This window comes from Petaurus breviceps, unplaced genomic scaffold (genome assembly GCF_028583685.1).
Source record: "Petaurus breviceps papuanus isolate PSGF00001 unplaced genomic scaffold, PetGlider_PUasm1.0 156, whole genome shotgun sequence".
Classification (NCBI taxonomy): domain Eukaryota; kingdom Metazoa; phylum Chordata; class Mammalia; order Diprotodontia; family Petauridae; genus Petaurus; species Petaurus breviceps.
In genome coordinates this window covers 7,909,078-7,935,605 of record NW_027185720.1, presented here as the reverse complement: position 1 = coordinate 7,935,605, position 26,528 = coordinate 7,909,078, and the positions used below count along the sequence as shown (strand labels likewise).

The 26,528-nt window shown below is 47.1% G+C and overlaps 1 protein-coding gene across 5 annotated transcripts in view; it reads right to left on the bottom strand.

Moving 5' to 3' along the window:
- Positions 1-296: 296 nt before the first annotated feature.
- Positions 297-26,528, bottom strand: part of RIC8B (RIC8 guanine nucleotide exchange factor B) — a 96,724-nt gene continuing 70,492 nt past the window's right edge. For 3 of the 5 annotated variants that reach the window (XM_069082000.1, XM_069082001.1, XM_069081996.1), the window contains 4 exons: positions 25,360-25,504; positions 22,019-22,163; positions 13,874-13,993; positions 297-1,744 (listed from right to left, as the gene is read on the bottom strand). In XM_069082000.1, the coding sequence (XP_068938101.1) occupies positions 1,633-1,744; positions 13,874-13,993; positions 22,019-22,163; positions 25,360-25,504 (522 nt within the window). In that variant the 3' untranslated portion in view covers positions 297-1,632. Of the gene's footprint in view, positions 1,745-10,254; positions 10,344-13,873; positions 13,994-22,018; positions 22,164-25,359; positions 25,505-26,528 lie in introns of all 5 variants that reach the window. The other 2 variants (XM_069081997.1, XM_069081998.1) reach the window with 2 other exon arrangements.

Sequence of the window (26,528 nt, the reverse complement as noted above, 5' to 3'; positions counted from 1 at the left end):
AGGAAAAGGGTGGGATGCAACTTGGGGTCATGTTGCCACCTCCCCACAACCAAGTCTGACTTCCCTTCCTAACAAGAGAACAGGGCACATTACCTTGTAAAGGGGGAGGTCTTTTTCACTGGAGGGGTTTCAAGCTGGGACTGACAAGATCCTCTGTCAGGAAGCTGTAGATGGAAGACATATAGAGGCAGGGGAATGGACTCCATGACCCCAGAGGCCCTCTTCAAACTTAAGAATTTTTGACTCTACAGCACTAACATTTACTCTACCCATCCATAAAGAAACACACCAATGGCCAAGCTGAATCAACCCCAATATTTTATTTAATTTAAAGTTTTAAAAGGCAGTGGTTAAGCACATTATCTATATATGTATAAAAAGGAAACCAAACTCCTTTTGACTTGATCTAGTAGGTCCCTCGTTCTATGACACGATTCATTTTTCTACCCTTCGGTCCTAAATTCCTGACACACTCGAAAAATAAAAATGAACATCCCTAATAAAATGAGCAGTAATCAACAATTGTGTGGCCTTACTTTTTGTTTTTTTTAAATATATAAAGTTACCATTAACAACCTGATTATACACGGTAATGAATGGATCTCTAGAGACACAAGACACACAGAGAGGCGGCCCCCAACTGACAAAGCCAGCACTTAGGCCTAAGCCTGTGGCTTCCTCAGCCCCCAAAGCTGGTCTCCCCTATGCTTCCCACCCCCCAATCCGCTGTCGATGCCAGAGACCCCAGCCCTACTGCCACTGCCGGGGTGATGGGCCAGTATCCCAGGCCGTCTGATTTGGAACTCAGAATGCACATTCCCCATAGGGGCAGTATCAGCTAGAAACTATTCTATTATTATTATATACAATACATCAGGGACACTGTAGGTTAAATAGAGTTGGGGGATTAAATAGGGGTTTTTTTGTGTTTTTTTTAGGCTGATCTAGGAACCTAACCACCATGCATAATGGCCGTTCTATGGGAAATTGCATTCTGAGTTACAAACAATGGACTTAGAGAAGAATGCGGGCTGGGGGCTGCCTTTGTGCCACCACGTGCATGTGTGGTATACATATATATTCGTATGATAGAGTTAAATAGAATTGAGACGTGGTAAGTGGGGGGACAGTACTGGGGTCATGAAGCAGCAGCTCTGGCTTCACCTGATCAGGCGTGATCGAACACACAGAACATGATTCAGCCCTCATTCAATGCCATCTTTCTTTCGGGGGAGTGTGGAGGGGGCACTGGTCCAACAGGGCAGGCGGATATGCCATCCTTTCTGACTGGGGCCCCTGCAGAGCCAGGGTTCTGAGGTGGCCCGTCAGCCCCATCCCGGTGAAAAACGGTCCCTTTTTTGACCCTCCACATCAACCCCACCTTCCCCCCTCCCACTCCCCTCAGCCCTTGGGTCAATGCACCCCATTGACATTCTGTACCAGTGCCTCAGTTCCGATATTGCAAATCCCACAGAATCACCCCTTTCAGTATCCCGGACGTTGAAGAAGTAAACCAGTTAATGTGCTTCCAGCCAAAGCAAGGGCCTAGATGTTGGAGAGAAAAGATTCCCCCTGGGGCTACAGAGAAAGATGCTGATGAAAGCGATATTGAGAGTGGGGCAGGTGATTCTTTCAGTCGGAGTCAGAGCTGTTCTCCTTGGTGACGTGGTACTGGCAAAGAGTTTCCTCCAAAGGAGCCATTGTCCCATCCGGCCTCACACCCATTGGTTTAATCACCTCCTCTCTGGAAAAAGGAAAGAAAAGAAAGAGGGGGAAAAAGTATTCACCAGCATCTCCTGCTTGCTTTTGCGTGGGCGCGTGCGGGCACACACACACACACACACACACACACAGCCACCCCACCCCAACCTCCCCCCAAATCCACATCCTTTAAAAAAAAAAAGTCTTTAAAACCAAGTGTTTTCCTGAAGCTCTCTCTGTGTGTTTGGAACAAGAAAGATGAAAGGGGTTCGGGAAGGGGGGAAGAAGGGAGGGAGATAAAAGGCTTCATTCACAGAGGCCAAACCTACTAAGCCAATTAAAAGGCATGAAAAGTCAGGGCCTAAATGGGCTTTGGACAAGGGGCAGGTCTCTTCGATTTTAAGTAAAAAGCCATCTCCACGTTCCCTTTCGTGGCTCTGTTTTGTTCTGGGGCAGGGGGAAAAGCTGAGAGAATTATTAAATTTCACCTGTCCCCCCGAACCAGGCACACCATTAAATGGGGGCAATAGAAACAAAATACATCAGCATTTCCCTCTGTCCAGTCTCTTGTGGTGCTGAAGTACCTGTTGCCTGGTGTTCAATTAGCCCCCTTCCCCCTGCTCACTGGGTCTTTTCACCCTCCTCTTTTTTTTTTTTTTTAAAACAAGATTGCTTTTATTTGTGGCAGTTTAATTATGGGATTGACAGCCATTTTAATCTCTTCAAAGCTCCCCAGTGGCCTCTCCATGGCTAATCCAATTATATCTACTCCACAAGTTACGCCTCATCTAAAGATGATTAATTATTGATTAAGCCAATCAAAAAGTATTAGGAAAGATTTATTTAATCCTTTCATATGGTCTTATTTATTACACGGAGATTATGGCAAAGAGAGTGCTAAGCTAACCAATTCAGATCCTTTCCCTACCTTAGACAACCAGCAGCATTTTCTACAATTCCCTTAAAATGCTTGGAAGCCGCTAAAAGCCCAGCCGAGAAACAAAAAACAAAAAAACCCAACCCAAACAAAAAACCCAAAGCTAAAACCAAACCAAAAAAAAACCCCAAACCAAACCAAAAACAAAACCCATATCTAGAACCAGAAAGTACATGATAGTGGCTGAAATGATGGGGAAAGATTTCAAGTGGAAGGGAAAGAATCTCGCTCAGAAAACTCCCTTGGCCCAACTGTGCTTTGTCTTCAGATCGGACAAAAGAGGAGGGTTCTGACTTGGCTAAGCCATGGACAGCGGAACGGTGTGTTGCAGAAACAGCAGGATCGAAGTCCATGGACAAGTTAAGAACAGCTTGTCAGCTGTCAGATACACCAACAGAAATGTCACAAGGCAGCCGCCCACAGCCACAGCCCAGGGCTGCTTCCATAAGTCTGAAAACCAACTCGAGTGATGCCAATGGTGAAAACTCCAGCGAGGTTAGAGGACTATTTTAAGGCTCCTCAAAACAAGATTCCTAGGTTAGGCAGAAGGGACGAGGCAGGAGATGGGGCCAGAGACTGGGCGCCTGCTTGCAAGCTCTCCTGTAGTGGGGATTCTTATTAGGGTATGAATTTGGTGAGTCTGAAAGCTTCAATCATTTGAGAAGTCATGATCACATCACTGTAGGTACTGTCCTTCTCAGTCCTCATCCTTCCTGACCTCTCTGCAACATCTGGATGTCTTCTCTTCCCTGGGTTTTCATGACATGTTGCTTTCACGGTTCTCCTTCTCCCTGTTGGACTGATCCTTCTCAGGCTCTTTGAGTCATTCTGCCTTCTACACACAAGTGTGCCTAAGTACTCTGTCGTGGCCTTCCCTTCTCATGCTACACTCTCTTCATGATCTTTTCAGCTTTCGTGGATCCAACCATCACCTCTGTGCCAGTGACTCCTGAATCTACACACTCAGCACTCATCTCTCTCCTGACCTCCACTCCTGTATCTCCAACGACCCATGGGACATCAACACTAGCACATCCTATAGGCATCTCAAACCCAACGTGTCCAAACAGAATTCATTATCCACATGCAGTCAACCCCTCCTCCAACTGTCTCTATTTTTGTCAAGGGCACCCTATTCTTCTGGTCACTCAGGTCTGCACCCCTGACCCTGCCTTCACACTCTCCGTGCCCCCTTCACCAAATACAACCAGTTGCCAGATGCTGCCCATTCTTCTTCCGTCAACATTTCTCCCACAGCCACACTGCTCACACTGTAACCATCCTAGCTCGGGCCCTCGCTGCCTCTCGCCTGGACTACTACAATCGCCTTCCAGTTGAGGTCTTTCCCTATTCCATTTTATACTGCAAGCTGGTGCAACTGTTAATGGTGGAGCTGGAGTCGGGAAGACCCAAATTCGAGACATTAGATGGGTGACCTTGAACAAATCTCCTCACCTCCACCTGCCTCAGTTCCCCATCTATAAAATGGGGACAACAGCACTTGTTTCCCATAGCTGTGACATAAAAACGAGGTATTTGTAAGGAGTTTCACAAACCTTAAAAGTACTATACGAAAGCTAGGTGCTATTATCTTCCTAAAGTACTTGAATGACTGTCTGACTGTCACAGCATCACTCAAGATTCTGTGCCTCTCATTTGCCTCCAGGGTAACTACAATTCTTCTGCCTGGCATTGGGGATCCTTTCCAATATGGCCCCAGTCTATCCTTTCAGCCTGACTTACCTCATTCTACACCCCAACCAAATACCTTGGAGGAGGTAAGCCCTACTTGGTTCCTGTCCCAAAGCATGCTCTGGTGCTTTTGCTTAGGCCATGCCCCATACCAGGCGTGACCTCCTTCTCTTGAAACCCCTTCAAAAGGCCGCTCCAGGCCCATGTCTTTAGAGAGGCCTTCTGCTGATGCCTCACGTTGTCAGCCTCCGTTCTTGGAAGACCACTCTGTATTTCCTTTATGTCGATCCTGCACCCAAAGGCCCAGGCAGCTTGGTGTAGGGGCAAGAGAGCTGGCCTCAAAGCAAGGAAGACCTGAGGTCAAGCCCTGTCTCTGACACATCCTGGCTGTGTGACCCTGGGCAAGTCATCTACCCTTTCACTGCTATAGGCAACTAACACCATAAGTTGCAGAGAAGGTACAACCTGCATTGGTAGAGGGAGTTTCCTCACCTGGGAATTCCCTATACCAGTGAAATCCCGAGTCTAGCCCTTATCCTCTCCTATAGTTATTTATCTGTGAACATGCAGTGTGCCTCCTCAGTAGAAGTTCTTGAGGGCAGGAACTGCCTCACGTACAGCCTTAGTTCCTGGCACACAGAAGGCACTTAATAGTGACTGTAGCTAATAACAGGACTGCACAACTATTAGGCACAAAACTTCATGTGGCTACCTTTGTGGAACATTAAAAACTCTAGGCCCTAAGCCCAATTTCCTTCATCAGGACACACGAATCCCCCAGCAATCAAAGAATTCTGCCTGTTTTTCAACAGTCACATGGAGAACAGTCACGTTTTGCAAAATGGTCAGCAGATGACTAAAGCCGGCCTGGGTCCATGCCAAGGCTTGTAGCGAGGGGTCCAGGTGGAGTCTGAGTCCACTCACAGCTGATGAACAAAGCACAGGCCTCTCTAAAAAGACCCCTCCCCTCCCCAGCAAGGAGATAAAACAACTGCCCAATGAGTTTGTAATTACTGGGAAGGGCCATCTGACCAGGGGAATTAGCTACTGCTATCATAGCAAAATTTATTCTAAAGATTAACAACTCTGTCCCACCCAATCCTTCTTAACCGAAAGTTAAGGGCAGATTTCCCCTCTCCTTTATTAATGAACCACAGAGTAAATGTCTACCACGTGGGTGCCGTTACAGAGACTCATTCCTTGCATCTCACCTGACCAAGGAAGACAGAAACCACAGAATATGTGCCACAAACGCACAATTGTTCAGAGACTCTATTTGACTGGCCAATCAGGAACACAGCCTTTATTGGGCTGGGTCCAGAAGGCAGCCATATGCTGACCGCCTTGGAGGACATAAGCTGTAAGAGGCAATTCAGTTCAACACCTTCATTTTACAGATGAGGAAACTGAGAAAAGTTATGGGATTCGCCCCAAGACACATCGTAATGAGTGGGAGAGCCAGGGAGTCAACCTACTTGTTCCAAAATGTTCCCTCTCAGGCAAGACTGGAAAAACCCATTAAATGTGGGACGAAGGGGAGCCTATCCATGCTTTTTTGTTTTCTGCCCTCAGATGTCGACAGGCACCTTTTCCTTGGACTCGATGGCCACTAAGGTCCCTTTCAGCTCTGATCTTGAATCCTACGCTCCTTTGGTATGGTCTGTCCCCAAACTTCTTCTTTTTTTTTTTTTAGCAATTGGGGTTAAGTAACTTGCTCAAGGTTACACGGCCAGTTATTATTTCTGGGTGTGGTGCTGAGTATCTGAGCCCGGATTTGATCCAGGTCATCCCGACACTAGAGCCGGTGCTCTTACTCGCTGAGCCACCTGGCCGCCCCTAAGCAATTGGGGTTAAGTAACTTGCTCAAGGTTACACGGCCAGGTGTTTCTGGGTGGGTGCTAAGTGTCTGAGCCCGGGATTCGATCTCCAGGTCTTCTCAACACTGGAGCCGGTGCTCTTACTCGCTGTGCTACCTGGCCGCCCCTGTCCCCAAACTTCTAATAAACCTGGAGGCTTCTAGTCTCCTCTGACATTTAAGATGATGATGGGAGAGGAGAACGATGAAGCATCATCCATCTGCCATCAATTATTAATTATTTTAACTTTCAATCATTTCCCTAGAAATCAACATGAACCTAGTCCATCTAGTGCGGTCTGGGGGCTCGAGTACAAAGGGCTCTACTTTGTACCCCCAGATCCCGTCCACCAGCCACCTGATCAAACACCTTACTTGACCTGGGAGCCCGAGAACACCCTCGCCTGCAGCCCGTGTTTGCTGCACCACAAACAATAAAGGCGATTGAAGGACACTTGTTAGGAAATAGGACACAACTAAGTGGCTGGTAAAATGCATTCCTGGTCCCCACTTGCAGGTCTCCTGAGAACCCCCTCCGAATTTACCTATACAAGCCTCAGACTCTCGCTCGCTCGCCATTTAGCTTGATAACGACTCCAAACCCACTCCCTTGTTTTCTAGGGGGGGAGGGGGGCTCCTTTCTTGTCTGGCCGCCGTGAACGCCAGGGCAGGATTGACACATGCGGACTTAATGACAGGGGCCGTAACGAGCCGGCAGTCATACAAACACCAGCCTGCTCTTTCGACAAAGAAGCATGTAAGGGACCTATTCACCTCCCTCTAATTGAGTGCTGAAGAATAGTTCCGATCCTTTTATGTAACATGATTTTGTTCTATGATTAGAAAAGAAGAAAAGAGAAAGGGGGGGGAGAGAAAACTCCACTGTGCCACGGCTTCCTTCAATCACCCCCTGATTAATTCTGTGTTTTTAATGAGCATGGTCGTCATTTAGCCAGGTTTGGTTACATACTTGTTTTGTTGACTTCTGTTCAATGTCTAACAAAACCGAAGCTGGGATAATTGGGAATCATTTCATTGGCAATGGGATTCTTGCTATTAATATAAGGTTGGCTTGGAAAAAGAGCCCTGACATTTTTAAATTAGGCATTTAATATTTAATTCCTCCTAACATTTGTAAGACGGGAGGGGGAAGTAAGTATATAAATAAAACACTGTAATTAATGCCGAGCCTCTCTTCAACAATGACCCATCAAAACAAGGCCTCCGTTGAGTCTGGGAGGCACGGCACCATATATGAGTCGGTTGAAATTCCAGGTTCAGGAACGACGACCTTATTTTGAGAGTTGAGTCCCAGGGGTAATCCTGAACTACCCACATTTACAGATCCACAGAAATAACTCTGCCAACTCTGAGGCTTGAGGCAGTCAGTAACAACGGGAGCCCTGCCCTCCTTGTTCCATTCCCATAGAGAAAAAAGATCCCCCCCATGGTGACTTCAGGTTTTCTAAAGGCCAGCAGTCTGTGAGGCAGAGTTAAGTCAAGAATTTGGGCCTGGGTCCCATGACTGGGTTTTCCAATCAAATCTAATTTGCATTATTAAGTGCCTGCTATGTGCTACAGCCTATATGCAAGTATTAAGTGCCTCCTGTGTACCAGGATTATGAAATCGAAATGGTTCCTGCCCTCGAGGAGTGACTCTCTCCTGCAGGGTTTACAAAGTGCGGACACAGTCATCCACCTGGGTGAAAATCCCACCTCAGATACTTAGTAGCTGGGACCTGGACAAGTCATTGGCCCTTTGTATACTCCAGTTTACTCATGCAAACAAGGGGCTTGGAGGAGAGGTCCTCTGGGGTTCCTTCTGTTCCACATCAATAATCCGGCCATCCCAGCAGGAGAAAACACCAAGAACCAAAGGGAGCAGGAGAGACTTCTCATGGCTGTAGCCCCCAAACTCAGAGGGCAAGGGCTCTAGAGGCAGAGAGAAGGGGTGTGACGGAGGAGAATGGAGAGAGATGGGGAGGGAGAGGGCAGGAGATTCAGAGAGACAAAGCCAGACAGAGAGAGGCAGAGAGACAGAGAGAGAAGGGGTGTGAGGGAGGAGGGAGGGAGAGGGAGAGATGGGGAGAGGAGAGGAAAAGGAAGAGGATGGGAGGGAGGGAAAGAGAGGGGCACAGAGTTGCAGAGACAAAGATGCAGAAAGACACACAGAGAAGGGAGTGTGAGGGACAGGGAGTGGAGGAGGGAGATGGGAAGAAGTAGGAGGGGAAGGGGAAGAAGGAAGGGAGGGAGGGGGGAGAGACAGAGAAGAGAAACACCAGCAGCTCTTACTGGTGTTGCATGGAGATTTTCTGTAGAAGATTTTCAATCCCAGACTAGCTTCCCTTTCCAGGCCTTGGGTCTCTTCCCCAACCATCAGTTAGCGCATGTGCTGGAATACAGCTATTCTTCAAACATTAGTGTTCTTCTTCTTCCACCCGCTCAGGGTGAACAGTCCCACCACAAACCAAGACCGCCATTCTTCCCCTTGACGAGCTGAAGCCACGGCCTGGTGGCCCCCCTTCCGAGGCTGGGACCCTCCAAATGTAGCCAGCTGGGTCTGCTCCTGGCCGCCATGTGAGGGCGCTCCAGCTTGGTGGGGCTTGCCACCCCTCGTGCGGTCAGCATTGCCTTTCCAGAGCCCAGAACTGCTGCCATGTGAAGCCTCAATTCTTCAGTCTGGGGCCGCCTTGGAGCCTGACTGCACACTGGGGAGTGAGCAGAGAAATGCAAACACATGCTCGGGGGAAAATGGGTCATCTGGAGGGAGGGGGGTGCAGAAATGACTGGGATGTAACGACACCAATAAAACATACGACAAAAGAAAAGGGAAGAAAGAAAAGCCAGTGTGCCCAACGGCACATGGGGCAAGGCCCTGGCAGCACTGACCGACCACGCTCTTACCCTGACGGGGGAGACTTAGGCGCTGCAGACGGAAGGCACCCAAAATGAGCGAGTGTCCAGCGAAGAGTGCTTCATTTGGAGTTTCTCTCCTGCGGAAGCCTGAGATGGGAGCTCAGGCAGCCGGGGCTGCCCCCGAGCTGCGTGGGGAGCGGTGCTGGGGAGCAGCCCAACTGACTGGGTTCCACCAGCATCGGCCTTGGTGGGGACCTTCAAGGTCCTCCCGTCTAAAGCCCTTGTTTCACACTCACAAGACGAGGGATGCCTACCGTCCCAGAGGAGGTTAGTGACCCAGCCGGGTCCGCAGGGCCCGGCTTCCCAATTCTCATTTCAATGCCCTTTCCACCACGCACACTGTCTTGGGGACCTCAGAGATCATCTCGTCCAATCCCCTCATTTGGCCAAGGAGGTCATTTAGAGACCACTGGTTGGTAGAAATCAATCGCTAAACCAACAAGTCTTTATTAAGCGCTTACTGGGTGCCAGGCACTGTGCAGGTGGTGGGGACGCAGAGGCAAAGAATGAGACAATCCCTGTTCTCCAAGGGGCTCACATTCTAAGGGCAGGTTTGGGATTTCAAACCAAAGACATGCGAAGACCAGTTTCCCTCAGATTAATTCTCCTTCCCAGCGGTCTCTGTGTCTCTCCCAAACAGAATAAAATTACTTAGACTATAACTACCCTTCTCTTTAAAACCTAGTTTTAGATTAAAAAAAAAAACTTGCGATAAATATTGTAATAATTTATATTATTTTACATTCAAATATGTTGTTAACATGAACTTTACAGTCACTTAACATGAAACGTTTCCATATACAGACAAAAAAAGAGGCTTGCCTATGAAACCACGAATCTACCATCAAATTAAAGAGCTAGCACCAAGCCTGCCCCTCTTGCCCTCGCTCCCTTCTGAACTTCGGCAAGGCTCGGTTTACAAAGTCTCACACACTCCTGGCCTGCTGGGCGTCCTTGGCTCTTAACAACCCTAGAACCTAGACCAGGGGTTCTGTTAAATAGAGGATGCTGACCACCACTCGGGGGCAGGGGATGGGGAGGAGCGGGCGCTTCTACATGCACCTGAGCAATGGCTGCTGCCCGTCTTTGAGTCTGACCATGGCCACTGCTTTTTCACAGAGTTGGAAACTGAACCTCAGAAAGATGGAGAAACTTGCCCAAAATTCACACAGCTAGTCAGTGTCAGAGCTGGGATACGAACCCAGGCCGTCAGAGTCCAGCGTGATATAGTGGAGAGAGCATCTGTTTTCAACAGAAAGGATAGGTTTTACTGAAAGAATCAAAGGCTGAAGATCCACCCATACAACCCTCAGAAATACTGGGCCCATGTGCAAGGTGGAGGGGCATTTCTGGAGGAATCCTGGGCCAGCAGGGAGGGCCGCTAGACACCCAGTCTTCAGGGTCAGGGAGTGCAACCAGGCGCCTGACTGAGGGAGGACCGCTAGACACCCAGGCGCCAGGGTCAGGGAGGAAGCCCCGGCCAAAGCGCAACCAGGCGCCCAACTGAGGGAGGGCCGCTAGACACCCAGGCGTCAGGGTCAGGGAGCGCAACCAGGCGCTGGACCGAGGGTCGGGATGGGGGAGCGGGGCCTTCTCTGCTGGGGCGGGGCGCACTTGGACGGCATGATGTGTCAACAAGTCCACCTTGCCTTAACTTTGTAGCTCCTCTAGTCCCCAGGACAGTGTTCTGCACACAGAAGGTGCCTAATAAATGTCTGTCCTTTTTTAAATAATTGGGTTCATTTTAATCCAGTGATTGAAGCATTTATTAAGTGCCTGCTGTGTTCCAGGCACCGTGTTGGACACTGACTACGAAGGCCAAATTAAAACAGGCCCTGCCTTTGAGGAGCCTACATTCTACTGGGTGTGAGGCCCTGGGATTGAGGCCCCGATAGGGGCAGACAACATTCACTGACCCAAAATGAATGCAAAAATGGAAGGGGAGAGCAGTAGTGGGGCAACGTTATTGGTGCCAGGCCAAATGGCGCCTTGTGGCTGGGCCCACGGACTGGTCAATGGCTCTCAGGATGAAAAAGAAAGGAGGTGAAGAGAAAACACTTAAGAAACCCCCAGGAAGGCCACCGGGGCTTTCCTTTTGGTCTGTTGACTCGTGAAGCCCACTGGTCTCACCATTTTCTTCTGCAGGGGATAGGCAGTAAGGAGCATTAGGGGCTGTAATCAAGGCAAATGAAACTGGATTAGCCCCAATGGCTTGGCTGTCACCCCAGGCAAACCTTGTGCCTGCTAGCATTGCAGGGGGCCTTCAGGGGGGGCTTTTCATCTCCTTGAATTCAGGAAGGACAAGATGAGTCAGAGACAGAAGGCCTCCCCTCCCTCTTCCACCTGGGCCCCCTTTGCTGGGAGAGAAAGTGTCTAGTGACTTGGTTTGCTGCTTCTTTCTACCTCAGGCCTGGAGACACTAAGTAGAACGACTGCAAGTCTGTCTAATAAGGGGCACGCACGCCAAGGATCAAAGGAGCCATTCATTGGATAAGAGTCTGTAGGAAGAGAAATAGTTCCCCCTCCCCTCCACAAAGTAAATCTGTGAGGGCTTTTCATCTCCAACCTTTCTAGGGTATTTTATAGGGCAACAATATGATCTCTCCAAATTGGGGTATTGGCCAGTCTTGGGACTTTCACCATCACATACCAAAGGGTATGTATGTGGCATTCTTGGTCTGCCTGCCCTCCTATATCTTACTTCACCTTGGCACCAAGAAAGTTATAATTTGCAGAGCACATGGTGCAAGGTGAGGAGGGTAAGCATCAGCCTTGCTTTCTGCAAAACCCTGGGGACCCAATGGAGAATGAGAAGATTCAATGATCAGCTTCACTGAGGGCAGCACCTGGACCTAGGAAGAAAAGCACCATTGCCTATTGCCAACTCTCACTCTTTCCAGCTTGGAGTCCCAGATCTTTAAGCAAGAGGCAGGATCAATAACTCTCTCTGTGCAACCCAAAAGGGCTGGTCATAATCATCTTGGTCATTTCTTTGATCAGGGTCCCTGGAAGTCACAACATCACTGTGGAATCCAACTTTTCTGTGCTTCCCTTTCCCTGTCTATGAAACCAAGATGGCGGCAGCTACAGCTGGCTAAAAGGGATGACCTGTTCTACTAGTCCCATGAAAGCGATGATGAGGTACTCAGAGCACCTTGGGAGAAAGACACCAGAGTGAAACAGCCAGGGGCTTACGATTAGCTAAGCAAAAACCCCATCCTACTCAAGCTTTACACCTTTCTGCCCCTACAGTTCTCTTTTTGATAGCACCAACACGGATGACCTCTAAACTTAAGGAACAGAGCAGAGATACCTAGTTCATGACGAATGATTTCAGCCTTTGTGGTCCTTCCATACAACATCCCCTGCAGCTGGTTCTCTGTCAATGATCATTCCTACTTTTTCCCATTGCTTTATCTTTTAATTCTGAGGGCAACTGATGGAAAACTATTCAAAGTAGACCAAATATGGACCCTACACTGAGCCAGCAGAGGGTCTGCACTAGTACTAATTTCTAGGTCCCCTTATAACTTTAATCTAACATCCCCAACTTTACAGGACCAACCAAGTCATGATGCCTGTGGCCTGGTGCCCACTGGCACTGGTTCTAAGACGTGGCGCTCTCAGGGCTCCTGACTTCACGGAAAGCCTCATCCGAGGTCTCATCCTCACAATGACTCTGGATCCTCCAAGGCTAGACTTCCCCAGCATAGCCTCTGGAAGGTCCTACACTAAGGTGGGAAGGTATCAAGTCACAAGCAAGGTGACCACATCTGACCCTGACGGACCAGCCTCACTCAGGTGGGAGAGGCTCATCACCAGAAAGCTGCCCACCAGGGCACGGGTTTCTTTGGCCACAGCAACTCACAAAAGCTATTTACTAAAGCACAGAACAGCTACAATCTGCACCAGTGGAGAAAGTGCCGATAAAACCTGAGATCCCTCAAGTATCAGAGTAATGAGATTCTCTAATGGTCAGAGCCTCAACATAAGATGGCAAAAATGAAAATCAAACATTATGATTGGAGGGAGGGGAACTACTAATGATTAGCAAAAGCATTGGTTCCAACATATGGCCCCTTCTGAAGACTGACAGGCTCCGATCAGTGAATGCTCCATTAAGCCAGTGGCTGCCTTCACATACCAAATAAAAAAAGGCAAGAAGGCACATCCACCATAGGCAGAGAATGGGAAGCCGTATTCGATTTTCTTTATTTTCTTGCGCTCTCTCTCCCTCTTTCCAATGGTCATATAAATCAAGGGTTTTTAACTTGGGGGCAACAGGGAGGGTGGTAGAGGGAATCTGTGAGCTTGGATGGGAAAAATGGCATCTTTACTTCAATATCATTGGCTTCCTTTGCATTCCTATGTATTTAAAAACACGATTCCATAGATTGACTGCCCAAGGGGTCCAGGACACAAAAAAGGGTGAAGATCTCTTTATGTATATGCTTGTCTATTTATGTAGGTTGTATCCACAATGTAGAATGTAAACACTTTAAGGGCAGGGGCTGTTTTTCATTCTTCTTTATAAAACCAATGCACACAGCAGGGGCTTAATAAATGCTTGTTGGATTAGCCTGGATCAAGCCATGGCAGGTATGAAAAGCCACAAGGGCCATGAGAGATGTGGCCACCTTGTCTCCATTCATCATGGAAGACTTTTGGAATCCTAAGGGCACTCTCAAGGAGAGACAAAGAAATAGACAAATTTAAAAAAAGAACCCCAAATAAAAAACAATCCCAAGCAAAACCAGATGGGAACACAATACCTGGAAAGTTTATCAAGCATGTTGACAAGTTTCATGGCCTCGTATTCCTTCTGTTCTTCTGTCATTTCATCTATGGGGTTTGGCATGGGCTCCTCTAAATGACCAGTGATAAGATTAATGCTATGAAGAGAAAAAAAGGTTATGCTGTATGTTTTAAAAGAATGCTCTTTCATTACTTTCTCTGGTCCACATTGTGAAAGCCAATTTGTATGAGAAAGAGTCTAATGGCCAAAGGATATGGAAATAATTCCCATATCAATTTCAAGAGTCATTTCACGATGACTCTCCAGTTAGGGCCATAGGACTTCCGTGAGAGCTTTTTTTATTTTTTTTTTTTAAATTCCTTTGCTGGATCTAGGAAGTTTGATTATTGGAGGAGAAAAATTAAGACTGACTGGTCTACCAGGGGAAAATCGTGTGTCTATTTGTTAGGCACACATTTTGATGGAATTGGGTCCAGTAGAAGATATCATCGTGGAGATACAAATCTTATTCATAAGGAGACAACTCATCTCCCAGAAAGGAGGGTTAGTTTTGTGATACAACATAAAATATAAACATTAAAAAAACACACTGGGAAATGACGACAGGAAATAATAGCATGCCAATTAGTACTTCAAAGTAAAGCTGAGAGTCATCAGTATTTAGTTCAAGAAAAAGAAAAAAAGCGGAATGCGTTTTAGTATGTTTGATTTAAAGCATAAGATTTCTCAGGAGGCAGGTAAAATATTCAAGTTTTGGGGGGTATCACTTTATACAGTATCTAATTATAAGTTTATATATTAAATTTAAATTTAATTTAATCATTTCATATAATATCAAACCCCAGGTTTACTCCTGGCTTAGTGTCATCTTCTAGCACCTGTTAACAGGCGTACTTCGATCTTGGTCCCTTCATTTTCCCAAACTGGAAGGAATCTTCCTATAAGCCTTTCATTTTACAGAACAGTGACCTGAGGCCTAGAATGGGGAAGGGTCTTTCCTTAAGTTACACAATCAGCAACAGTACTACCCGAACTTGAAACCCAGTTGGCTTTCCACTACACCAAAGGCTGGGCTACTTTTTGTGGGGCGGGGGAGTGGAGGGAGATAAAAGGACATAATTACTGTGCAATAGGCCACTTGAAGACAGTTACTTATGCTGGACACCCTCCAGCTTTATTCAGGGGCTAGAAGGAACCAGCAGAAAGTTATACAGTGCTATACTGCTCAGGCCAAGGTTGTTGAGGACAGGCATCCCTGATAATAACTGACAGCCAAGTCTTTCCTTTCCTAATTAGGGCTCTTGTCTCTCACAGCTCAGATAAGGGCCCTTCTCTCAACTCAAATCTTCACCCTCCACCTGCTCCACCTTTCCTTGAAGGCATACCTGTTAGGTGCTCCTATTAGAAGGTTCAAGAGAAGAGTGGAGGCTTCTCAGTCTTAACTAAGCAAACTTGGACTGGCCCTAGAAGTGTCTTTGGGAATGCTTCTCATGGAGTGCCCAAATAACTCAAAAGCTTCTTTTCTATTTCCTTCTGTTCAGTTGCCTCAAAGGAAAAAGGTGAGAAAAGGATGTCTCTGTCCTAGAGGTATTCTCTGGGTCTTCCAAAAGGTAACTTCGGAGCGTCCACAAAAGACGAGTGAATGTAGAATTTATCCCTCCTTGAAGCCAAGAGGTGAAAAAAGGGCCAAACTCCTGGCCTGGAGTTAGTTAAAAATACATAGGAATTTTGTAAGGTAGAGCCTGAGAAGCACTCAAACTCCACAATGGAAAATGTTGCTGCCATCTTTCTATCATCTGCTTAAACATATATGATATTAACAGAACAGTTTCTCTCACTGGCTGAAAAGTCAAGAGGGGCAAATAATTATCTAGAGAATCTAGAGCGGAGAGGGACCTTGGAGACTATGCAGTTCAATCCCTTCTTGGAGGAAAATGAGGCCCAGAGAAGGGAAGGGTCAAATCTGAAGATTTATAGGTGGTCTGGAGCCAGAAGGGACCTGGGAGGTCCTCTAATGCAATCTCGTTATTTTGCAGAGGCCCAGAAAGGGCTCACACAGGTCATAAGTAGCAAAGCCAAGAGCTGAACCAGGAGGATCCTGCCTCTGACACTGAGTGACCATGTCTCTGAAGTCTTCTGACTTCAGGTCATCACATTCTTAGGCTGTGGTCAGAAGGTGGAGAATGAAGGAGTCAGGCCTTAGGTGACGGAAGGTAGGGGAGTAGCATTGTATTAAATACATCGGATATGTTCAGAAAATGGCTGACACCAAGCCTGGCTTTGGCTTCCAGGGAACCTTCCATTCCAAGAAAGGAAAATTCTGATTTTACTATCAGAAAAGTGGGGGATGTTTCTCCCACAGTGGAACACAATTAATCCAACAAGGGATGATGTCCCAGGAAGTCTGACCTATGGAAAACAAGGGACATGTCATCCCTCTTCATTATTTGTGACCACTATGGCACAGCAGAGAAGATAATGATGATGGAACCTCATCACTGAATGAGGCTTGATCCAGGTCCTAGCTGGGGGTTCTTACAAATCAAGAGCGGGGCAGAAATAAGGCCTGGCCTGGAGGGGGGTCCCTGCATATGAAAAGGGCTGCACTTTATGGCAACTCACTCATCAAGAAACTTTGGTCTTGAAGGGAGCTTTTGACAGCTGCCTTATAAAGAAGAAATGAGTTCCTGGAGAGTTGGGGCTTCCTCCTTGACCCGTATTCTAGTGAGCAAGAACACCTGATGCTAAATAAGCATGGGAGAAAAGTGTCATGCTGACGAATGTTTCTAGAAGAGACATTTGAGGAAGGAACCACGAAAACTCCATGCCCAATGCAAGACTGGGAAAGCATGGGAGAATGAATCTCACAGGGATGTTTTAAGACTAGAGTTTTATATATCCTGTAGAATCTATAATAATAGTTGACTTTTAAATAATACTGTTTTCCAAACTTTCTTGATGAATTTTCTCATTTGATCCTCATGGCTTTGTGAGGTTAATGTTGCTAATTTAATCTCCCTATTTCTCTGAGAGGGCAACATGCTCATGGCCCCCCAGCCCGTGAGTGCTGGAGGTGGGCTTCAAACCAGCTTCTCCCGACTTGAAATACACCATTCCCCCCACAGACCCCGGAAGGATTGAGTACGTCCCAGCTATCATGACCCTTAGTTTCTCTCTCTACAGCAACGGCTGATTTTTGAATATAAAGCTATTCTGTAAACTGTCGGCAGCAATGAGTGTCAGGACTGAGACTGATGAGGTTAGTCGATAGCAGAGGGAGGAAGAGGTCAGGCTGGACATCAATAAGACATGATGAAAGTCAGAAATATGTCCAAGGCAGCCAAGATTTCTTGACACAGAGTCAGAAAAGACCAAGATCTGGATCGTGCCTCTGACACTGTGTGACCAAACCAGATCCCTCCATTGTTTCCCTCTTCTGTCCAATGAGAATAATAGCCACAATATTTATCATAAAGGACTGTTATGAGACTCAAGGGAGATAAAACAGTCCCCAATCCTTAAAGCACTAACAACAAGAACCTGATATTTCAAGGATTGGTGACAGGATAGCCGAATGGGAATTATAAGTCAAAAGACCTGGATTCGATTTCTGACTTTAACACTGTCTGAGTAAACCCTGAGTAAATCAATTTTCTTCTTGGAACCCTAGTTGCCTCATTTGTAAAATGGGGATAATGTGCGTACATTGTATTATCTCACAAGGGTGCTGTAAGGTGAACACTTCATAAGTCTTAAAGCATTACATAAATGCAAATCATCGTCACTGTGACCATTATGCCTACTGCTAACTCTGGGCCACTGGACAGATCAACAGGGACACACGGAATGTGAAAAGAGGGCAGTGGAAAATGTTTTTTATAGGCTGCCACAAACTAAATCTAGTTGTCTTTTCAAAAATCTAATTTAAGTTTTGTTCAAAATGTCCAGTGTAAGGGTTCCTGGCCCCTTTAAGAAAAATAGCCCCTGGGAGTTCTACCCAGGAGTCAGGTTATACGATCAGTGTGCACTGGGAAGGGAAGATGGTCCATTCTAAGGGAAGCGTCAATGCCCTCCGACAGGCAAAGGCTTGTCACAAGGGCTTCTGGGGTCCCAAGAGCCACACCGGATTTTCTCCCTTTCCCTCCCTATTTTTGCTCTATGGGAGAAGGCAGACAGAAGCTCTGAGAGCAGGAAAGTTAAAAAGGCAGACTAGAACCTTCTTTAATGGACTCTCACAAAGGTCAAGCTGCCTGATATCAACAGTCTGATGCAGGAATCTGAGGTCTGAAAGAACCAGGGGTAGTATGGGAAAGAACCATGTGGCTGATGAGTTACGGAAGCTTATTCTAATGAAAGTCTATTCAATTAGCCTCAGAAGGAAGGATAAAAAACTTTAGGACTAATGAGAAGGTACTCACTTGTGCCAAAAAAGCTGACTTATCAAGCATTTAAAAAAAATAATATCTACAATTATGACATATTATTAATATTTTCTGTTTCACTATAGAACAATATATTTAATAAATTAAATTATGGAATATTCACAGTTATCAATCCGAAGGAACTTGAATCTAACGCAGAATGCCCAGCACAGCCCAAAGCGTGCAAGATACCAATGGGGGCACAATGCCCAAATTGCAGGCCCAAGTACTTAATGAGAGGGAGCAGGGGTGGGGTGGGGGAGACAATAAAACCAAACATCTCACGAACGGGTAAGGGCTTGTTTGGAGACTACAAGCAATAGTCCATTTCAACCTTGGGCTGGAGGGAGACAGGAACCTTAAAAATACGATAGAATAGTTAATTACACTAAATTACTAGATTCCTGTGATACAATTTAAATCCCATAAAGCCATATATCATCACAACCCAAACTGTATACAACAGAAAGGCTTATAAACCTTAGCAGATGGGATATTTTTTTAAGCAATATTACATAAAGCAAAAATACAGAATTTGGCATGGCAGGCCCCTGGGAGTTTTCTCGGTGGAACTTACACCTTTCAGTAATGTCCTAATTAAAAGGAGGAGAATACTCTTATCCTGGCTAGGCAGCACGGTTTAGTAGAGAGAGAGCAGACCCTGAATCCCATCTCAGACACATGCTATGTGACCCCGGACACTCTACCTGTTAGCTAACTATTTTTTCCCCTTCAGACAACTCTTCAAGACTGTAAAGTGAAGGAGGGGTACTGACGGCACTTGTCTGGGAGGATCCCTACACAACTGACATCACTGGCCCAGTCTTTGTCCCTGTCCTAAACAGAGGATGTTTGGAGGGGTACAAGATAGCCATTTGCAGAATACACTCAAGTTGGATTAAAACGAGCAAGAAAGAATGAGAAGTTTTAACCCATATAGAAATGAGACCAAGGTCAAAGTCACAAGTGATCTGCTCTACGGCATGCGGAGTGCGGAACACACACACACACACACACACACACACACACACACACACACACACACAGACACAGACACACACACACACACCCCAAAAGCTTGTGTGGCATGTTGCTCAAGCTTGATTCTAAGTCTGTGATTTCTGCAAGTGTGCCAACAGCAGAAGGCTGGCTTCCAGTCCATTAAATACATTTATTTTGACACAAAAAGGATTGCTGCGATATTAACTGTCCCCTGTAGCATGAATGTAAGCTTCATACAATTCGGGGTCTCAGATTCCTCTAAAGGATTACTGGTTACCTTGGTGCACTAATCAGAATCCACTTTCATTTCTGACAACTGGGCTAAGGCCAACTGGATGGACGGACAGCTTCTCTACCTCTGCCTGCAATAGCAACCATGGGGAATAAATGTACAGTGTAAGAAAATCAGCAATGTTTGCTCTTGGGAGCTCAAAGGGTGGAGGGGACAAGGGGCACCTTGTGGGGAGAGGGATCATCGATTCTATCCAAGACTGACTTTATAAACTGAATTAGGTTGGCAAAGCTCTGTGGGACATCAACAAAGTTTTCATTTCCCCTGTTGGGGAGAAAGTTCTTGAGGTCCAATGGGATCATTTCCCAGAGGAGAGCAGTTCTGCCTCTTAGCCAAAGCCTTTGCTTAGCAGCCCTTTCAAAAAGGAGACTAATTTAAGAAGCTTTTTCAAATTTCAGGCAATAAATGAAACATCTAATCGGTGACTTTTTTTTCTCTCATAAGGGAAGGAGAGAATTGAAGATTAAAAACAAAGACCTATTTGAAGAGTCAAGTGATGAAGACCTGAGAAATGGATATTTGGTCTGAAAGCCCATTTTAACAGGACTGGACTGAGAAGATTCTTGTGTTTGGACTAAGACCCTGGTTCTAGAAAATACACGTTTAAGACAAGGCAGAAGGCTGAAGATGGTTTCTGTTTGGGATATGAGAACTAAAGGGCTGATCCCTGAAAGGACATGAGAGACAACACAGCAACAGTTGACATCCCGCTTCTTGTTGGAAATAGGTTTTCTCAGAAAGCTAACGTGCTATGAGCCACAATTGGGCTTTCTCTGCTGACTCTGAGGGGCCCCTGGACAAGGGCTGGCTCTGACCTGGGTTACTCTTAAATCCTTTATTCCTATCTGGTTGTGGTGCATTTTGGATCCTTCTCTTATACTATAACACAAGAAGCCCCATACAAGATCTTGGCTTCACTTCTGACAGCGCGCAGATCTGGAGGCAAGATTACAGGCTGTAATTCTGATTGTTACCTCGTTACGCTGTTTAGGAGACACTGAGAGAGAGCTTTTAAACCTAGGCTTTCCATCCTGGCTCACTGCTTATACGTACCCTCCCGGGACACAGGCCTCCTGCACTTTCTCCTTCATTTTAAATTCCTAGAATTCTCAGTTGGTGGATTGTAAGGCCTCACATTCCCATATGGAGTTTTTGATGAGTTCGGCATGAAAATGCCCTTCCTATGTGATTGACTGATGGAATTCAAGGAACAAAGAGTAATAAGGAGTAGAAGAAATGAACCAGGATCCCCTTGCCTCAGGTACACAATGCCTTCAGGGAACTACCCCTGGGAGCTGCTCTGGTGAGCCAAAGGGTCGCTGATGGTTTTATCTGAGCAAGTTTGGTCTTTGAGTCCACCCCGCACAGGAGCCAGCTGGGACTTGACTGCATCCGAACTTTGCCAAGAGCCCTTCAATCATCCCCCCTCTTCCATAAGAAGCTTGCCACAAGCTTCCCAAACAATTAGAAGCTTAGAGCCATTCTCATAGCCTACTTCCACGGTGATGCTTGGGAGGGTCTGTGCTAGGATTCAAGAGTAGATAAACACATTCGTTTTCATTTTGTTCTTTTTGTATTTTTTAAGAAGGGGGGGAAACCCATTCTCATTTGACAGATGTCATTTTTTAATCTCCAGGCTCCCACTGTGTGTGTCCCCAGCAGTGTCTGAAAGGTCATAGGAGGGGACCAGACATGCTGGGCACCACTGATGATGGCCAAAAAGGAAGACCATCACCCTCCGATATTATCTGGGTCAGCAAATCCCAAAGACAAGAGTGGAGGTCACTCCTCGTCGGTGGAAGCCAAGAGCACCACAAGTGAGGAAGGCATCTGCAGCCTCTAGATCTGCTCCTCTGACGCCACTGAGCCTCCCTGGGGCTCTGCTTTTCTTACCTGAGCCTCTAATGTCATTTAGGGCATTTGGCAAAGATGAGTCCCCAAGTACTAATGCGATTATCGCTTCTTCCCCGGTGACTTCATGAGCCTGCCCATTCATAAAGACTGCACGGGAGGTTCAAGAAAGACTAGAATCTGGGGGCTCACCAAACCTGAAATAATCAATGACCAGACTATCTAGCTGGTCTTTCTACTTTACAAGGGCTTAGAGGCTGGAAAGGAAGGCAGAGTGAGAAGACACTGCTTTCAGTGAGATAATGGGCACCTGAAAGCCCTGGAGCTCTCTCTGGGGCCACCTGGGAAAGGCCATGGCAGCGGGACAGACTGTTCTTTGTCCTCCTGCCCTGCCCATATCACCTACACCCACCACTTCTGTGGAAGATTGGAAAACTCTTGGGAAATCCATGGGAGCCAAGCCTGGACCACTGCCACCCAGGCCACACGAGCACAAGGAAGGAGCCATTTGGCAGATGAAAGAAAAAGCAGGACAGAAGGACACAGAGAACCCACAGGACAGGGGAGGGCGCCCGGACAACGTCTAATACCATACTTGGGCTTCGCAGACTTGTACTCTTCGGTGTCCGTGTCCTCGTCATCTGAGTACCAGTGGTCTCCTCTTCCTCCCGCCAGGAGGCCCCGGGCCGCCAACAGTCCCGCAGCGTTGCCGTAGCCGGTGTACTTCAGGAGGCTGTCCACTACAAAGTCACAGAGAATAGGACGGCCGTCACAGCCACGTCAGCGTGAGCGAGTACCCGTGCCCTCCCAGCAGGTGCCTCCAGGAGGCACGGCAGTGGTGAGGACTGTGCCCTCTGTGCACGGCAAGGAAGGGGAACGGGAACAAGACTTTATTAAGCACCTTACAAAGATTACCTCACAACAACCTTGGGAGGCAGATGCTTTTATTATCCCCATTTTACTGTGGAGGAAACCGAGGCAAACAGAGGTCAGCTGCCTTGCTCAGGGCTCAATAATACTGAATTTAAATCTTTTTCTTTGGGGCCTCTGGGGCCAAGCAAAGCAAATCAACTCTCTCTTCCACTGAGAGGACCAATCCTCCAAGTACTTGAGGGCCGCCATCTTGTTGCATGGGAAGGAAGCATCATTAAATAAGGTGGCAAGGACACTGGGAGCTTTGGTAGAAATCACTGCAAACCATGGGGACAGTCACCAAGGGGGAGGGAACAAGCAGACAGGTCATGGAGACCTTGGAGAGCCTTTGATGACGGCTGAGGGGACAGCTAAGTGGCACAGTGAATAGAGCACCGGCCCTGAAGTCAGGAGGTTCTGAGTTCAAATCCGACCTCAGATACTTGACATTTAACTAGCCGTGTGACCTTCAGCAAGTCACTTAACCCTAAATGCCTCGCCTCCCTCCCCTCCAAAAATAAAAACAAAAAAGGCCGAGGCAACGCAATGGATGGACGATTTTGTCAGGAATAGAGAGGAAGCAGGCTAAGACAAGGACATGCAGACGGGGCTGAGAGCCCTTCTCTGACGGGGGGAGTGTGAAGAGCTGAGTTCTCTAGGGAATGGACTGAGACAGGGCGTCTCCACCATTTCTTATCAAGAATCCGGGACAGGAGGCTTGGAGATGTCCAACGTGTGCCCCGTGAAGGCAGGGCTGCTCTGGTTTGCTACAAACACAGCAAGCACTTATACTTTTGAATTCATCCCTTCATTCCCCTGCTAGTGCAGATGCTGAGAGAGTGAGAGATGACAAAGGGGGCAGCTGCACAGGCCGGCTCGGCACGCTCCCTCTGTGCATGGAGAAGAAGCGAGGCTGAAGAGGCCTGGGAGACCATGAAGCTCCCATGGCCAACCCCAGATACACAGGCCAGGAAACAAAAGAGAAGATTGGGCTGGACAGAGAGAGAAAGACCGACAGACAGACAGACAGAGAGAGACAGAGAGAGAGAGAGAGAGAAAGAGAGAGGAGAGAGACAGAGAGGAGAGAGACAGAGAGAGACATGGTATGGAGGGAAGAAAGAGAGGGAGAGACAGAAAGACCAAAAGAGAGGGAGAGTCACAGAGACAAGAGAGGGAGTGGTGGTGGAGATTTCCATATTCCAGAAAGAGAGCAAACAAGGCCTTCTTCTGGAACGGCCTAAACCTGAGAGGTTCAGAGTCCATGGAATCAGGGACCTGTAGGTCAGCATGACCTCAGCACTAGAGCAGTACTTCACAGTTTAGAGAGTGCCTCTTAACGACGCTGTGATGCAGATAAGGGGTTCACCAAATCTCAAATTAAAGAGCATTTCACTGAAGGTTGTTTCTGGCTAAATCAAAGGGGATTCTACCTAATACAGCCTATTCTTCAGTCCCCACCTCTGGCCCTTGGTCCCTGAAGGCTGGGCCCATGGAAGGCAGGTACCCAGAAGGGCTTCCAGGACTAGCCTGGCGACAGACTGTCTCTGTCAGCCAAGGACCAGAGAGACTCATCAAAGGATCAACTGATAAAAGCATTTTTTAAAGTGCCTACTATGTGCCAGGTGTAGGGGAATACAAAGACAAAAATGCCATCCTCTTGGCCCTTAAGCAACTCCTATTCTACTAGGGAGATATAACATGAGGTACAAATACCAAGGGACAGAAGGGGGGACTGACAACAAAAGGAATCCAGAAAAGCCTCTTGGAAGGGGCTGAGACTCCAAGAGGCACAGGTGAGGAGGGCATTCCCGGCATGAAGCACATCCTGGACAAAGGCATGGTGGCTGGAGATGGGATGTGGCCATGTATGGAGAAAAGGAAGTACATCAGCCTGGTTAAAATATGGACAAGACAACGAATGATGGAAAGAAAGGAAAACCAGATTATAGAGGACTATAAATGCTGATCGAGATCTTAAAGGCAGTGAGGAGTTATGACATGAATCCTTCTGGATAACAGAGGCTGACCTGATTTTTAAATTTAATTTTTTTTTTTGGAGGACAGCATTCGAACATATACTATCCAAAAATCTCTCTACTTCCAGACCACTGGAAGACTAAATAATGACCACAGATATGATCAATCATGAGAATCCCAATTTCACTGAGCTGGCTGTCTGGTGATAAAATACTTAAGCCATAATAGCTCCAAAAGAGTATCTTTAAAAAAATTTAATTTGTAGTGATAAATCTTTGGGGTTTTTTAATGTATTTTTGTTTGTTTGGAGGCAATTGGGGTTAAGTGACTTACCCAGAGTCACGCAACTGGTAAGCGTCTGAGACTGGATTTGAACTTGGGTCCTCCTGACTCCAGGGCCAGTGCTGACTCTTTTATCCTTCTGTCACCTGCATTTCCCATGTGTCCCCTACCCTCACAAAGAGTAATTGTTTGTGACAAAGAATAAAGTGACCAGACCTGATGTCACTGGTAAAGGCAATTTCCGAGGGGGAAAATTTTCTGTACCGGTACAGTGTAGCAGGGGTCCCTAACTTGGGGCCCATGGAGAGATTTCAGGGAGTCTGTGCAGCAGGAATATTTCACATTTTGCTCATTGTATTTCAATATGACAGGTTTCCTTTGCAATCCTGTGAATCTGACTTCATGCATTTAAAAGCATGATTGTGAGGAGAGGTTCAGGGGCTCCGGCAGACTAGCAAAGGGGTCTATGACCCCAGGAAGGTGAAGCCCGGTGACTCCCATCCCGCTCCCCACAGTGGTGCAGACTTTGCGGATGAACTGACCAGTTGTGCCCCTCTGTCCATTTTGCTGAATTCTAAAGGCAAACAGAAATGACTTGCCATTAAGCACTACCTGGAGGCATCTGCTTCTGTTCTCCTCCAGCAAGGTGTAAGTGCTGACTGTCATTCCAGGATGACCAATGAGGACCTCTCATTCAAAGGCACTTCTCCTCTGTCCCCAAGGAAGAGTACCAGCAGAAAGTAAGGGAAGGTGGCCTCCACCTACCTCTCTCTTTGCAGAGGACAAAGAGGAATTCGGCTGCGATCTGCTTGACCCCCAGGTCGACATGCGTCATGAGGCGCACCAGCTTGTTCCGCACGGTGCTGCCGACTTCAGGGCGGTTGGTCACATCTCTCAGAGGGGGCAGGACCTGAAGACACAAACACAACACTGGCTGTGGGCCAGGCTCCTGTGGGCATTCTCAGAAACTAGAGAAGAAACTGCCCAAGGTCACAGCGCCTAAGACCTAGAGCTGGACAGCACCAGAGGCTCCATCTGTCCATTTTACAGATGAGGAAACTGAGGCCCAAGAAGGTGCCGAGGTCATGCCCTGCCTCCAGAGCCCCAGGCAGGAAGGTCACATGGGACTCAGAGGGGCACACATCTCATTGGCTCGGTTTTCTAAGACAATGTGAGCCTACCTCCAGGATGGAAAGAAGGAGCCCCAGGAAGATTTTCTTTCCTTGAGTCCAACAAAATCAGACCCCAAATAACATATGTGTGTGTAACAGAAACTTGGGGGTCTGGGACACTTTGCCCCTTGAATACACGTCCTACCAATGTACTGAAGGCTGGACATTTGGACAAAAGCATCTGCCTAGGGTCCCTGCTTCCCCACCCACATTGGCAAACACACACACACACACACACACACACACACACACACACACACACGCCATACTCGTTCCCTCCCTGCCTGCTCTTGGTTTATTCCAATCCACACGTTAATGTAAGATCAAGTCCAACCTGTCTCCATCCAAGGTCTGGCCCAAAGGGATCCTTCTCTCATTTGAACTCCTAGAATATGTACACACTGAACCATGGGATTCTTAAGTCATATTCTCTGATATTTCTTTCCAAGTGTTCCATGCCTTGTCTCCCCAGTTAGACCAGAAGTGGAAAACCAAGTTTTAATGTTTCTCTTGTAACCCCGTGGGGCCTTGTCCAGGACTGGGCCTAAAGCAGGCATGCCGTAAATACTTGTTAGTTGGCTGAGCTAAAAAAGTGATTTTCAGTCCAATTTCTGGTGGAAGAACAGAACCGCACGAGAGTATGTCTTTGTGGTTCTGGATCATGAAACCTACTTGGAGAGGGTGTCAGCTGAGAAAAAGAAACGGGAAAGTTCTGTTAAGTTATTTGGAATTGACTTGAAAATGAGTTAATTTTTTTTTTTT